The sequence below is a fragment of the Leptinotarsa decemlineata genome, unplaced genomic scaffold, assembly GCF_025532065.1.
Source record: "Leptinotarsa decemlineata unplaced genomic scaffold, Ldec_3_MD MMD2_P_RNA_scaffold_11, whole genome shotgun sequence".
NCBI classification, from domain to species: domain Eukaryota; kingdom Metazoa; phylum Arthropoda; class Insecta; order Coleoptera; family Chrysomelidae; genus Leptinotarsa; species Leptinotarsa decemlineata.
Genome location: NW_027412525.1, coordinates 6657857 through 6674600, shown reverse-complemented (window position 1 = coordinate 6674600; position 16744 = coordinate 6657857). Strand labels below are relative to the sequence as shown.

At 35.2% G+C, this 16744-nt stretch overlaps 1 protein-coding gene across 3 annotated transcripts; it reads left to right on the top strand.

Annotated features, from left to right (window-relative positions):
- Window positions 1-277: 277 nt before the first annotated feature.
- On the top strand, window positions 278-8467 carry LOC141480548 (uncharacterized). Of its 3 annotated transcripts, none has more exons than XR_012464419.1 (4): window positions 278-5475; window positions 8011-8036; window positions 8092-8166; window positions 8225-8467. XR_012464419.1 is itself a non-coding variant. In XM_074170698.1 (4 exons), the coding sequence occupies exons 2-4, from the start codon at window positions 8014-8016 to the stop codon at window positions 8460-8462; spliced, it is 336 nt and encodes a 111-aa protein (XP_074026799.1). In that variant the 5' UTR covers window positions 4257-5475; window positions 8011-8013; the 3' UTR covers window positions 8463-8467. The 3 variants fall into 3 exon arrangements, 2 of the variants coding, with proteins under 2 accessions (XP_074026799.1, XP_074026792.1); XM_074170698.1 differs by having other exon boundaries at window positions 4257-5475; XM_074170691.1 differs by lacking the exon at window positions 278-5475 and having other exon boundaries at window positions 7900-8036.
- The last annotated feature ends 8277 nt before the right edge of the window (window positions 8468-16744 follow it).

Sequence of the window (16744 nt, the reverse complement as noted above, 5' to 3'; positions counted from 1 at the left end):
AAATATATCATTTTGGATCTATTTGTGTTATTTTCTAACATTTTGAAATGCATGCAACAAAATGTTCCTCTTGAATGACAAAGATCGTCACATGCGTGAACAGTTTAGTGAAAGAGCGCATGTGCTAGTCAATGAAAGAGTGGGCTAGTTGATAGAAGCACGCATGCGTTAGTTTATTTTCTTCTATAAAAGGTGAAGTATCAGTAACATCATCACCTTTCCTATTCACATTCTATTGCTATCACATATCATTCCTCAGACCTAAATAATCATTACCATGAGCTCTATGCTGTTGTTGATTGCTGAAGATGGTTCACCACTTGTTGATATCGACACTAATTTTGAAAATATTCCAGTATTACATTTATCGAGTCAAGATTCGATAAATGATTTTGATATTAACGACTTTGTCAACTTCGCAAATATGCCGGAACCAAATGAGCAAATTGTTAATGAAAATCCAATCGTTTCGCAATCATCACCACTCAAACACCCTTCATCTACCCTTCCTCTTGGTGTTGATAAGAAATCTAGAACAATCAAGAGGAAGGTTACTAATGCATCTTCATCGATTGTCACTGACTTCAGAGAAAAGAAACAGTCGAAAAGTGTTGTGCGAGAGAAAAAACCCACAACGAAAAGTGACAGATCGAAGAGGAAGCCAAAAGGTTCACCTAAAGAAATGAATGATGATTTGAAAGCTGAATCGCTATCTTCTTTCAGTCCTCTACATCGGTTTGGAGAAATGAAAAAAAAAGCAAAATGCCGCCTTGTGAAGGCGCAGATGGCTATTGCAGAACTTGAAAAGAGTGAGCGGGCTATTAATGCTAATAAGGAAACTCTTCAAGCATTAGATGCTAAGATTGCATTAGCGAAGGTTGAATTGGCTAAAATGTGTACGGATGCAGATGAACTCCGTTCAAAAATTGTTAAAGATAATCAATTCAATCAACGTTCGAGAATGCAAGTTCAGGCAGACCTTGAGAAGTCGACTCAACTTTATGAGAGAGATAATTGGCGAAAAGAGTTGGAGACTGCATTTCAAAGTGACGGCGATCAGTTTTGGGAATGATAATGTGTTTTCATTATCGTGAGTTGAAAAATATAAGCGGGAATGGAGTATACAATTGATTTGGTTTGGTATACACAGAACGTTGCGAATGGCTGGGGCAACGTTTATCGCTGCAATATTTTTCAATTCACATATTTATAATTGAAATAAAAACAAAAATGAACTTTAACATTACTTTATTCGTAAATATAATAGTAGATACATTTAAACCATATTTGATTAATCAATTCAAGAATTTTGTTCGCTAGGAAGGCCTAACCACTTTACAAATATTTTATTTTTTCTTCTCTTCAACACCTTCTCAATCAGATATACGTCAGGATTCTTGGTTCGTAATAACTCTTCTTCGTAAAAAAAACATTCTCTAATCGGTTGTTCATTCATATCTTCAGGATTATAAGTCGTTGGGGTGGTTTTAATAATTTTAACAATCTTGAAGAGCTCCGTGGTAAAGTTCGCAGTGTAAGACTTTTCAAAAATATTTTTGTACTTGCTTATACGTACAATATCATTCAATTGGAATTTGGGTATACTTTGTTTTCCTCCAATTCCAGTGATACCTTTGAATTTCAATTTTGTTGTTGAATCAACATTGATGAGTGCCATACCTATTGTACGATGAACTTTATTGTTATATCTACTAGTTATAATTGGAAGAATATCAAGCCATTTGTGGTGACCTCTCATCGAAAATTCCTTGTAGAGCCATGCCTTTATTGTACGAATCACTCTTTCTGCTATAGCCGCCTTCTTTGTGCTAAATGTTGAATAATGATTGATATTATATTCTCGCATGAGAGATGAGAAGCTTCTATTAAAAAATTCTTTCCCTTGATCGCTTTGTATATGTTTGGGGGAAAACTTGGCTTCCTTCAGTACATATTTCATTGCATTAGTTATTGTACTACCTGTTTTATCTTCAACTGCTACAGTCCACAAATATTTTGAGTAACAATCAATCACTACAAGTATATATCGGTATCCTTTATTACTTTTTGCATAAGGTTGTAGTTCAGCTAGATCTATTTGCCATAGATCTGCAAAACCTTTGAATGGTGGTTATTCTCCTATGAAAATTACGTCTTGCAGGTCTATGTAATTCATTAACAACTTGTCGTTTGACATCACTTATTTCATTAGTCATTCTATTTCAAAATGATTAAAGGGAAAAGTTGATAATGTTACTGCATTGAATGATGATATGATAGTGATCATTACTTGAGGATATATCAATATATCATACCTTCTTCATGTAATTCTTCAATTATTGAAATTATTTCATTGTCATGTCCAGTATGCCCAGCTGACTTTGAGGCTACCAATAGTCGTAGACGAGCAACTAACTCTTTCGGTGAATTCCCCTTCACATAATTCACAGGTTTAGAATTATATGTTTTCTCCATTTTCTTTCGTTTGAGTGCTCCACCAATTCTACTTCTTATTGGATATTGTTGTGAGTCTAATAGAGGTTTGATAACTTCACGAAATTTTTTAGAATTTGTGTTTTTAAAACCATTCTTCAGATGATATTGTTTATATGGAGCATTCGTTATTTTCAATATTTTGGAATATACTTGACAAGTTTCTTCATTATCAACATCTTGCGGATTCTTCAAAAGATCATATCATACAAGTCTGGAGTACCTGCGCATTCATATTTTTTCACTTTATTAGCATCCCAAAATGAAATGTTTCCATCTTTGAAATGTACCACTAGACTTCCCATTTTCAGCTTTTGTGTAATAGGATCCATACGTACACCAAATGTTCCATCATATGCTGAATTTCTAGATTTTACATTATTCAAATGTTTCGCCAAAACATTTTCATTCATATTAGGTGAGGAGTCATGTTCCGAAGAATTGATGTGGGACGATGATGGTGTTTCGAATAGAGTTGTTCTCATATCGTCTTGAAGTGTGCTCGTGTCACTATTCACAGATGATACACTACCAAAAGATTGTTTTCTTCCTACTGGAGTACTCATGGGATAATTTGAAGTAGATTGAACATTTCCATGGGTTGACGATAACATTGATGATTTCGAAGTAGCGTTTGATGATAAAACAGTCAATGGTTTCGTTATGGGCTCATACAATTTCTCAAGTGTTGTACGATTTTCAATATTATCATTCTTGATAGAGTTGAATTTCTGCCTGACAGCTTCTGTTGTCTCTACTAGTTGACGTTTCAAATTCATTTCACTATTTTTATTTTCAGGATCATTTTTCGTATTCATATTGCTCTTTTTAAATTATAGCTCAATTCACTAATGAAGTGACCTCTACAATATTCAGTGATCGAATAAGTTTGAATAATAAGATCATGGATATATAAAACTATCGAATCCTTTGTGATATCTACCTTCATCTATTTTTTTGTCCTTATCAATGACTAGAAATCCATATTGGTCCTCCCAGCATTTAACGCACATCAATTGGAATTGTTTGAATGTTACATCGGGTGAAACATGATCTGAATAAATGTGGTGTAAATTCGTCTCATCTTGTTTGAACATTATAATGAAATTGGTATTGTCACGCACTAATTGTTTGGGTACCCGTGAATATGTCTGTGCTAGATAAAAACAATCAACATCCTTATGACGTCCCATACAGAAATACGATCTAATAATATCCTGCTTTTCACATATCACATCATCAAAAATGAAAACAGAATTAGGCTCAGCGTCGGAGGGTTCCACTATTTCAGCATTATTGTTGAATGTATAAAAACCTAATCCTTTTATAGGTTCCAAAACATTTCGCAAGTACTGATATTTAGGTTGATTGAGTGATTTCGAATAGAGATACACATTTCTAAATCTCAGTCCTTGTGGATGTGTTAATAGTGATATCATTGCATTCGTCTTTCCACAATTTGAAGGTCCTATAATGAGTCCTCGAACTGATGATAGAAGTAGTGGACCATGTCTGAATACCCTTTGTCCATTCAATCCACACCCATATTTCTCATCTAGATTATCTACGGCAAACTTTTCTTTCTGTTTTACAATGCGCATCGTGCCGTGGTTGGAGACTATATAAATGTTATTAGCTTATTCATTTCAATGTGTACCATCAAACGATACGGACGTATTGAAAGTGATCGTGAAATTAAAAGAGGTTGTGGTTTTGTTAATGATTTAATAAACAATTTTCCTTTCGAATTACATTTACCCGGAGGTTATCAATACTGTGGACCGGGTACAAAATTGAAACAACGTTTAGCTCGCAACGATCCTGGAATCAATAAATTAGATTTTGAATGCAAAAAACACGATATTCAATATTCTAAGCTTCCATCCGATCTTGTAGTAAGACATATAGCCGACAAAGAACTTGAATACAGCGCTTGGGATAGGGTTAAATCGAAGGACGCGAGTATTGGGGATAGAGCAGCTACATTACTTGTCACGAATATTATGAAAACAAAAAGACATATGGGCATGGGTTGTAGTACCAATAAGAAAAAATGTAAGAGGAAACAAACGAAGAAAAATAAAATTAGAAAAGTTGCATTTGGTGCTGGGATAGTCCATAAAGTGCGAAATGTATTGAAGAAAGCTGGTGGGAATCAATTTGTGACGAATAATAGCAAAAAAGCTTATCACTGTGGCATTGCAGGCGGCACGTAAATACCTCAAAACTGCCGGTGGAAAGAAGAAAATCCGCACACCACGCATAATTCCTGTTTCCAAGATCGGTGGACTTTTGCCATTGATACCAATTTTTGCTGGACTATCCGCACTAGGGAGTTTGGCGGGAGCCGCTGCTGGTATTACCAAGGCCGTGAATTTGACAAAAGCCAGCAAAGCGGCTTTAATGGAAGCCAATCGCCACAATAAAATCATGGAGGCTGTAGCATTGGGTAAACGCGGAAGTGGAATATACCTCAAACCATACCGTAAAGGTTCAGGACTATATTTAAAACCATACAAAGCCACGAACAAAACAAAAAACTAATTGAACCCCTACCGCAGAGGCCTCTTACTGATCTCGATCTCAGTTATTATGCACAAAAAATGAAAATTCCACATTTTCGTGGTGTTTTTGTGCGTGACAGATTACCCTCTTCAGGTCCAAGACAAAACGAGACAGCTATTGTTAATTTAGATGGAATAAGTGGACCAGAAACACATTGGGTGGCATATAAAAAATGCGGGAAAGAAGTCACATATTTCGATAGTTTTGGAGATCTACCCCCACCATTGGAATTGACTCGATTCTTTCGAAAATGTTCGAATGTAAAAAGCATAAACATGTTTATTTTCACGCATGTTTGCGACTTTATGTGCCATTCTCAAACAAATATTGACAAAAACATCAGTATTACGATCGACAGCAGTGTTGTTTCACTAGTGCTTTAGTTCCTTGCGTACTCTACAATATCAATGAAAAATCGTAAGTTGCGTTTCATTCATTTTCGTCGATTCGAAATAGAAAAAAGAATTTGAATATTTACCTACTTACAATTTGAAATGTGACATAACAATGAGGCACTACCTAAATGCGATAATGCTCGTAACCTGGGAGTAGAGATTTTTTCAAATGATTTTCAGATTGTTAAGCTGGGTATTGGAGCCGTTTGGATGAGTTATTGCATAAGTATTTATTGATTACATTATTGCGAAATAGTCATTATTGATAAATAGATGTGATTTTCTTCAGGAGTTCTTTTAGCTGGTGCAAAAGTCCTTCTGCAGGGCATGGAACACCGAATAAATTCCAATTGAATTGTCCAGCTTCACTTATTTTTCGAGTGAATTGATTGTATTTATAATAGGTGTACTTTCTGAAAAAATACATGTGTCCATCAATGTATCGAAAAGCACCTGTGATATCTCCTGGAATTCTCGGAAATATATCGGAAATCCGTCCTCTGGTTGTTATTATACCAGGTGTTTCAAAAAATTCAACGCATGATTTATTGTCATACAGTATGTAACCTTTTCCGCTATTAGTTTGGAATATCACATTTATATCGGATGTTACTCGAATTGGATGATTTTCTTTGATTTCTAGGCTAGGAAATACTGCCACATAATATTCACGTCTATTTTTATCGAGTGCAATTATATCGCCTGCTGAATTTTGAAAAATTTGTTTAACAGAAACGTTTTCACTCATATAATCAGCAATTTTATCTGGTTTCGCAGGTATCGACATCTCATTCAAATCCAGCTTCCATAAATATTTGTTGTAACCTACATATAGCCTGTGATTTGGAAATTCTGGAGCTTTTGCCAAAAACATGAAATCAGGGATTTTCACATTGCAGAGGTTTTTTATCTCGGACTCAGAGGTGTTGGATGTTTTCTTGGTTATTTGGGGAGTATTTGTCGTTGATGTTTTCTTCGTTATTTGGGGAGTATTTGTCGCTGATGTTTTCTTCGTTATTTGGGGAGTATTTGTCGTTGAAGTTTTTTTACTAGAAGTAGAACGCTGAGTTGTTTTTACTGCAGTGGTATTACGTTGACCATATAAAGATGTAATGGCATATTCGTCATCTCTTCCTAATTGAATTGTTTTTTGTTGGTACCAAGGAAACATAATGGAAGTTTCTTGACTGCTATGCCCCAATCCAAGTACATGCCCAATTTCGTGAGTTAGGGTCATGAGAAAATTCGTACCTCCGTTTCCATCAATATCCCACGATTCGTCCTTGTCTAGATGAATTTCTGAACATGCATCATTTGAAGGTGGGTAAGCATGAGCTAAAATTCTCCCGGGACCATCAAATTCAGATTGACACATTCCATTACCCATGCAGTCTCGGCGGAATGAATGTCTTCTTTTTACCATGGATATAGTTATATCAGGTTTTTCGGTATTCGTCAAACGAACATACTTGAATTTTAAATTAGAAATATCCTCCCATAAACTGAAGGCTTTTTCAGCATCAAACAACATTTTGGCAGATGCTCGAGGAAAAGACCATTTGATATATGTTTTGTTCCATTTACCTTGAATCGTGAAAGCGTTTTCAGCGATCACACACCTCGGTCTTTGAATCAAACTCAGAGTATCTGAATTCAATGTACCATCTATGGGAAGATTATATTTCTCTTGAAAACTTATCATAGTCGATTCAAAATCTGCGAGAGAATTATTGTTTTCGACATAACCATATCGAAATAAATATTGCAACATTTCTTCTTTATTCGTCACATTTTCACAAGTAGTGAGGTACGCAAAAAATATGAGTGCCCACTACAACATTTTGAAACAATACTGAATTCCCAAGTCATTTTTCATTTTTATGTATGGTAGTTGTGAGTATATGTGGGTGAGATGGTAATGACGCCAGCCTGTGGTTACAGAAAAAACATGAAGCACTTAGCCGCAACTTAGTTGAAACGTTTCGATATCTTTTGCTTTCGAAATTGTTGGAATCGAATCATAAAAAGGTCAATTCGGCTTTCACAAACGCATTATCTGTAAAAGATTCAAGTTTTGATTTGAACGATTACTCAAATGTATTGAGATCACAAAAATATGATATTTTGAGTAAATCGTCAATTTCAGCCTGACAACGTCTCCATACAATACGATTTCTATAAATCAACCATTTTCATGGTTCAAAATGAAAAAATTTGCTGTTTTTACGCACACACACATACACACAGCTTTCTAACGAATTGGTTGTATATTTCGAATACATCAACGATTATCTATTCTAATAAAAAAAAAAAAGCTCAGTTGACAAAGTAATAAAGTGTTTTCATGAGTTTGGAAGGCGATCTTTGTGTTGTCTAACGGAAATGAGTCATCCCTTTCACTAAAAAAAAAAAGTAACATGTGGTAACCTTAGATTTTATATACCTTCTATCCTTCGAATTTTTATTTTTGAAATCTTGATGAAAGATTTTTATTTAATAATTCTACTTTTTCACTAATATCATGCGTATTTTAACATTGTATTCTTTTTTATTGCAGATTATGGAAAACACAAATAATTCTTCGTAAGTGATTATTTTTTCATTAACTTTCAAATATTGATCAATCATTGCTTTTCAGAAATGACAAGGTGTATTATTCGATGGGGGAAGAAGAAAAATATTATTCATCTTCGGATGAGGAGGTAGATTTTTCGTGAGTTTTTCTAAAATTCAATTGTAATATCAATTTATAAATGTCAGAATGTTTGCAGATTGATCATCGATAATGCAAGATGCAGTTTTTGCCCCGAGTGGTGGGGATTCTGCACTTGTACGGGACAAGAAGAATACGTTCCACCGGAGTCTACCTCTTTCCCCAAACCCAAGCCCACCTCTGACGGGAAACAAGAAACACCTGAGCCACCACCTCCTGCTGCCTCCCCGAACTTGAGCCAACCTCCAACAACTACCAACACCCACAGTGAAGATAAAAATAATAAAATATTTTAAATTCACTGTGTTTGTTTTTTATTTTATTTTCTTCTACTTTCAAATACCAGTTTTGAGCAAAAATTAAATGATAACCTATCAAGATACTATCAAAATATCTACAACTCAATATTTAATTTTTCCAAGCCGTTTGATGATGAATTTGACCTATATTCCTCGCTCTATATCATGAAGCCTTCTTCTATCGATTTAAATTAGAATGGTTCGAAAAATTTCATTTTTTTCCTATTTCGATTGCAAAATAAATTACAAAAGTCAAGAGATCATTATTTATTTTTTTCTTTAACGACATCCTACATTAATGTTTCTGCTATTTTTATCTACATCTAGTTGGCTTCTCCTGATAATAGTAACTTGGTTAACAAAGACAAGTGTCCTTCTGACATGTTGGATCACACGTTAGGCACTCCTATTCAATATTAATTGACATACAAACATATTTCTTTATTTCGAATATATTTTATGTATATGAGTTGTTTTTCATCAACCTTATACGAGCGTTTATAATAATGAATGAACATTGTGATACAAGGTAAGTTTTCATTTTCAAATTTTTCAACAAAATTGTTTCTAATTTATAATATCAATAATAATATCACATTTATTATATCATCGTATTTTGAAACACCAAGTCACTTTGTATACGCGTATTATGCCTTGTTTTAGTCATTATCAGGTATTGTCACAAAAGTATTTTCAACGTAATGAATTTGACGTAAATTTCTTGCTCTATATCATAAAAACCTTTTTCTCTTAATAGCACGTCCAAAGAAATTCAAGTTCTGTTTCTACTACAAACAGTTCACTACCTTTCTGTCAGACGATATTCCTATTTTTTGAAAATATGTAGCATTTTTTGGAAGCAGTTGCATGAAATTTTGATTAACGAAACATCCTAAATAACGATCTGATTTCCAATCAATTTCCAGACGAAACCTATAAAAAGACGTACTACTCGATATTTCAATTTTCCAAGTCGTCGAATGATGAAATACGATTTCACTACAAAAAATATGTTTATCAATTGATGGTTTAAATATAAAAGTAAATTATATTTCATTCAATCAGAAAAATCGGTTCTAGTTCATATCATAAACGATTTTTGATTTTTCTGTCATGCGTTATTTGTTTGAGACGTATTTTGAAGTACTAAGCCACTCTGTATACGTGTATTATGCATTGTTTTGGTCATTATCAGGTATTGCCACAAAAGTATTTTCAACGTAATAAACTTCTGTTAGACGATATTACTATTTTTTGAAAATATGTAGCGTTTTTTGAAAGCTGTTGATGTGCATAAAATTGTGATTAACGAAACATCCTAAATAATGCTATTAAAGAAATGATTTCGATATTTCGAATACTAAATTTGCATAGTAATTTTGAGGTGAATTTTATTGGCTGATAGTCGGTATTTTCAAACGAAAATTGATTGGAACCGAAAAATCGGTTCTAGTTCATACCATACACCATTTTCGATCTTTTTGTCATGCGTTATTTGTTTGGAAAATGTGTGTCAAAAATAATGTTTTTTCGAAACGATTGGAGTTCCTGAATTGACTGTTTCAACGCATTGAGATTTTGCGAAATATTTTATACGATAATCGAAACATAAATGTACGTTTTATCGCGCTAAATTTTTGACATTTTTTCGTAGCGATTTTCATGTCATTTCTGCATCATTTTTCGTGACGCATTACAATGCAAATCATATGTGTTCTTAGAAGAAATGAGACTTTAAAAAATGCATTTTTTTATGCGATTTAAATGACAAAACTGTCTACTTTAAGGCATCGAAATTTTGCAAAATTTTCAATGTGTTTTTTCAAGACAAAACTGAACATTTTATCACAATATATCCTCCTAAATCCTCGTTACCACATTTCTTTCTCAAACGACCCCCCTATATGAATTTTTCTGTTATGTTTACCTTTATCTAGTTAACTTCTCCTGATGATGCTAACTTAGTTAATGAAAATGTGGCTTAGTGCCCTTCTGGTCGCAATCTTTGTTTTTTTCTCTGTCGATAAATTCTACATTTCTTCTCCTTTCATTTAGCGTGCTGTGCGTGATGATCCGAATATATAATATTGCATCATATATAACTCTTACACACGTTACATCTACCTTGAGTTGGGTATTCCACAAAGTTCCGCTACGAGGTCTTAAAATGACTAAACTTAAGCTCCATGAGGAGAAACACTGGATTTTGAGCTAGAAACGACGTTTTTTTTTTATTAAATGGCGTATTTTGAGACATCCTGTACACATTAAAGAATCGCATGCAAAAACGATAGAGCCCCGTTAAACTGTAATGTTTTTTCTTGAATGAGACATCCCGTACATATTGAAGAATCGCACGTCAAAATGATAGAGCCCCGTTAAACTGTCTTGTTCTTCAAATGACGTATTTTGGGGACATTCTGTACACATTGAAGAATCGCATGCTGAAACGATAGAGCCTTGTTAAATTGCCATGCTTTTTCTTAAATGAGACATCCTGTACATATTGAAGAACCACACGTCAAAACGATAGAACCCCGTTGAACCGTCATGTTTCTTATGATGTATTTTGAGACATCCTGTACACTTTTAAGAATTACACGTGAAAGCGATAGAGCCCCGTTAAACTGTCATGTTTTTTTTTTTTTTTCAAACAATGAAACATCCTGTACATGCATTGAAGAATCGCACGTCAAAACGATAGAGCCCCGTTAAAATGTCATGTTTTTTTTTTTAATGACGCATTTTGACACACCCTGTACACAATGACGTTATGTTTTTTTTTCTTCAATCCAATTTTTCATTCATTATTATTATATCATTATTTTCCACGCTGACGTATTTGAGACACCCTGTACTCATTGACGTCATGTTTTTTTTCTTCAATCCGATTTTTCGTTCATTAATAATAATGTACCGTTATTTTCCACGCGTACGTATTTGAGACACCTCGTACATGTTTTTTTTCTCTCAAACGATGAGACACCCTGTACACATTGAAAAATCACACGCCAAAACGATAGAGCCTTGTTAAACTGTCATGTTTTTAATGACGCATTTTGAGACACCCTGTACACATTGACGTCATGTTATTTTCTTTAATCCGATTTTTTTGTTAATTATTATTATTATATCATTATTTTCCACGCTGACGTATTTGAGCCACCCCGTACATGTTTTTTTTTTTCTCAAACGATGAGACACCCTGTACACATTGAGGAATCACACGACAAAACGATAAAGCCTCGTTAAACTGTCATGTCTTTTAAATGACGTATTTTGAGACACCTTGTACACATTGACGTCATGTTTTTTCTTTAATCCGATTTTTCGTTAACTATTATTATTATTATATCATTATTTTCCACGCTGACATATTTGAGTCACCTCGTACATGTTTTTTTTTTCTCAAACGATGAGACACCCTGTACACATTGAGGAATCACGCGACAAAACGATAGAGCCTCGTTAAACTGTCATGTCTTTTAAATGACGTATTTTGAGACGCCCTGTACACATTGACGTCATGTTCTTTTCTTTAATCCGATTTTTCGTTAATTATTATTATTATATCATTATTTTCCACGCTGACGTATTTGAATCACCCAGTACATGTTTTTTTCTAAACGATGAGACACCCTGTATGGTAGTCATGTTTTTTCTTCAATCCGATTTTTCGTTCATTATTATAATTATACCATTATTTTTTACGTCAACGTATTGTGGGACACCCTGTACATGTTTTTTTTCTTCAATCCGATTTTTCGTTCATTAATAATAATATACCGTTATTTTCCACGCTGACGTATTTGAGACACCTCGTACATGTTTTTTTTTCTCAAACGATGAGACACCCTGTACACATTGAAGAATCACACGCCAAAACGATAGAGCCTCGTTAAACTGTCATGTTTTCAATGACGCATTTTGAGACACCCTGTACACATTGACGTCATGTTATTTTCCTTAATCCGATTTTTTTGTTAATTATTATTATTATATCATTATTTTCCACGCTGACGTATTTGAGCCACCCCGTACATGTTTTTTCTCAAACGATGAGACACCCTGTACACATTGAGGAATCACACGACAAAACGATAAAGCCTCGTTAAACTGTCATGTCTTTCAAATGACGTATTTTGAGACACCCTGTACACATTGACGTCATGTTTTTTCTTTAATCCATTTTTTTTTTGTTAATTATTATTATTGTATCATTATTTTCCACGCTGATGTATTTGAGTCACCTCGTACATGTTTTTTTCTCAAACGATGAGACACCCTGTACACATTGAGGAATCACACGACAAAACGATAAAGCCTCGTTAAACTGTCATATCTTTTAAATGACGTATTTTGAGACACCCTGTACACATTGACGTCATGTTTTTTTTTTTTAATCCGATTTTTCGTTCATTATTATTATTGTATCATTATTTTCCACGCTGACGTATTTGAACGTTTCCCATTGGGATCACACGCTAAAACGTGAGACCCCCACCTGACATGTTTTTTTTTCCTAAATGAGACACCCTGTACATATTGAAGAATCACACGTCAAAACCATTGAGCCTCGTTAAACTGCCATGTTTTCAATGACGCATTTTGAGACACCCTGTACACATTGACGTCATGTTTTTTCTTCAATCCGATTTTTCATTCATTATTATAACCATTATTTTTCGCGCCGACGTACACCCTGTACATATTTTTCCCTGAACGATGAGACACCCTATATGACAGACATGTTTTTTCTTTAATGTCTGTGGGCCATGGTTTTTCTTCAATCCGATTTTTCGTTCATTATTATTATTATATCATTTTTTTTACGCGCCGACGTATTTGAAACACCCCATACATGATTTTTCTTAAACGATGAGACACCCTGTATGACACACATGTTATTTTTGTAATTCCACCACGTACGGATTTTTTCTCAAACGTCGATGACATATTTCAATTATTAAATCTAATCATCATTATTATTATACCACTTTACCGATCGAATATTTTTGTTTTTGCCGAGCGCTCCTACTGATAAACTCGAAGTCAACAACATCGCGACGAAGCCGCCGAGTGAACTTGAGCACTTCCGATTTGGTTCAATCATTGTACATTTCAACACTTCTGAGCTGGATCTCTCATTATACATTTGAGCACTTCTGATTTGGTTCTATCATTGTACATTTCAACACTCCTGAGCTGGATCTATCATTGTAGATCTACTTTCAACCTCCTGTACAATCAAGTTATTGATTTCATTTAAGTCTACTTTTGAAACAGACATGATGAAAATATGTATGAAAATATAAACAATTTCCAACAGCAAAATACACTCACCGTCTTCCTTCTATTACGAACTGAATAACACTCTACCAATTGCTCACTGCTGCAGATATATTAGTCTACTGATTTCATAGTGTGCCAGGCATTTCTTTTATGTTGAACAGCGCGAGTCACCCCCACCATGAAACCGTGATAGGTTCACATTGCTATTTGCTACCCACTAGAGATGTCTGACGTCACAGCCAAACCCACTTCCCAACTGGATGCGATAACAGATGCCGATACGAACATGCAGTGGTCGTTGTGCTCTCGGAGAGGGCAGACGTTAGTAAAGTCCTCGGCCACCTGCGTATCACCATCGATAGCGAGGCTAGAGCGATGCGTTACGTCAGAGCCTTCTACACTTCGACAGAGGTGAGGGCACACCGATGAATACGCATTACTCAGCCAGACGTCGTGGAGTGAACATCTTGCTCTCTTACCGTTGAACGGTTGCTGCTGCTGTGACGTCATACCACTATTAACTTGGTGGCCTCTCACCGATGGAGCATTCATTACTTGGAGGATCTTCGAAGTATGCAGACGTATGTTTGTACATAGACAAGCACATCATGAAACCCTGTACCGTGCATTCTCTCTCTCTCTCTCACACACACACACACAAAATCTCATATGAAAAAAATCTGAACGATCCATGAACCAGACACTTCAAGGTCACATCGCCTTGACTTCACTAAACAACAAAAAAAAGCAATTAATACGTCATAGTGGTGAGGGGAGACTTAGAACCGGAAAAAAAATTCTGAACGATCCATGCACCAGACACTTCAAGGTCACATCACCTTGACTTCACTAAACAACAAAAAAAAGCAATTAATACGTCATAGTGGTGGGGGGAGGCTTAGAACCGGCTCAAATCTCCTACTGATGATGACCAATATAATACGATGACGCTTCATTAGGGTCAATATCCACTAATTTCATATGACCTTGGTCTATGAAATCCTGCATTACTTTATTATATTCAATCCGTAACTTTGAATCCCTTTTAAGTCTTTTTTCCAAAGAAAGTAACCGAACTTGTGCATTATTCCGCGAATTTTTCAAACTTCCTTCCGGCGGAAATTTGAACGGTAACGCCACTGTAAATCGTCCCGATGAGTCCCTACTGAAGGTACTGGTATATATATTTTCACATTCTTTATCTTCGGGATTCATAGCAAAACCTTTAGGTATTTCCTCAAGGGCCCAAAACTTACGAACAAGTTGATCAATTGAATTTTCCTCCTGCACTGAGAAAAATACTGACTGATTTGGCCGTACTATTGGAAATTGTCCCATAACATAACATAACCTGAAGTGGTTTTCACCGCTACAGGAGAACCCGATACCCCCGTAATCCGACCCTCTTCCAATATATTAGCAAACATTTCCACTCCCAAAATCCTATCGATTTCCGCAGGAATTATACGCTAATTCCACCTTTTGTAAAGTGGGAAATGCGCTAATGTCAACTTTAAATTTTGGAAATTTGTTAGTGATTTTATCAAGCACTAGAGCCCTAACTGTATATTTCTTTTGTGGATTATACCGTGAAACAACTGTAAAAATTGTACTTCCCTTAACTTTCTGAATAGAACCTCCCAAACCGCAAACCGAAGAATAATTTTTTGAAATCTTCAAGCCTAACCTTTTACAACAGCCGATTGTCAGTAAATTGGCTTCACTACCTGAATCTAAAATAAATCTAGCTGTAGCACCTGCAATTGAACTTGTTTCCACGAAAACAACCATAGACGCAAGCAAAGTTGTATAGTTGAAATCATCCTTTAAATAAACCGCATTAGGTTCTGAACATAAATGCACATCAACCGTTGATGTATCATTACTAACCGTTTCCCTCCTCTCAATGTTTGATCCTGAGGCCGCAACCCCATTCGATCCACTAACTGAATTTGGTTTTCCCAAATGAAGTAATATGTGATGTTTTTTGGAACACTCCACACACAAACGCTCGTTAGGACAATTTTTTACTGTGTGCTTGTTTGACAAACAATTGTAGCACCAGCCATTGTCCCTAACCGCTTCATATCTTTGTCCCGGTGACAAAGACTTGAATTTATCACATCTACCCAAGTAATAACCTGTTTTCTGACAGAAAACGCATGTCATTTCTTCTTTTTTCCGTTGATTCACCACAAACGTTTTGATCGTCTTTATCGGCTTATTATTATTCGACACCGATGTTTTTTTATCCCGACATAATATTTTTGCCTGATTTTGTATGAATTTTATTAAATCTAAATCAGTTGGAATTTTTTGGAACTCTCTTGTTTCATTTCAAAAACCCTTACAGAATAATGATCTAACTTAGCTAAAGCCTGATACAACAACATGAAGTCTGCCAAATCTGATAAACTCAATTTTTTCAATGCCCAGACCGCTACGTCAAATCTTTCTAGAAATACATTCAAATTTCTTGCCGATTCACTTTGCAACGGCTTGAAATCAAAAATTTGTTGTAAATAACTGTCTGCTAACATCCGTTTATTTTCATACTTATCGGTCAGAGCCTTGTACAAAATATTATAATTATCGCCGGTGATAGAAAATCCCGCACAAATTCCCAAGGCCGGTCCTCGTAACCTTCCCACTAAATAATGAATTTTGTCTAAATCTGTCAAAGATGCATTATCGTGAATCATACTCTTGAAGAGCGAATGAAATGTTTCCCACTGCCGATTTCTCCCGAAAATTCAGGTAATTCAATTTTCGGCAACGGAGGTATACTTATACTTATCGGTCAGAGCCTTGTACAAAATATTATAATTATCGCCGGTGATAGAAAATCCCGCACAAATTCCCAAGGCCGGTCCTCGTAACCTTCCCACTAAATAATGAATTTTGTCTAAATCTGTCAAAGATGCATTATCGTGAATCATACTCTTGAAGAGCGAATGAAATGTTTCCCACTGCCGATTTCTCCCGAA

Excerpts from the sequence above, each read along its gene's own strand:
- LOC141480548 (XM_074170691.1), top strand. The coding sequence starts at position 7,975 with ATGCGTATTTTAACATTGTATTCTTTTTTATTGCAGATTATGGAAAAC. Across the intron at positions 8,037-8,091 it reads GAAAACACAAATAATTCTTC|AAATGACAAGGTGTATTATT; the intron begins GTAAGTGATTAT and ends ATTGCTTTTCAG. Across the intron at positions 8,167-8,224 it reads GATGAGGAGGTAGATTTTTC|ATTGATCATCGATAATGCAA; the intron begins GTGAGTTTTTCT and ends GAATGTTTGCAG.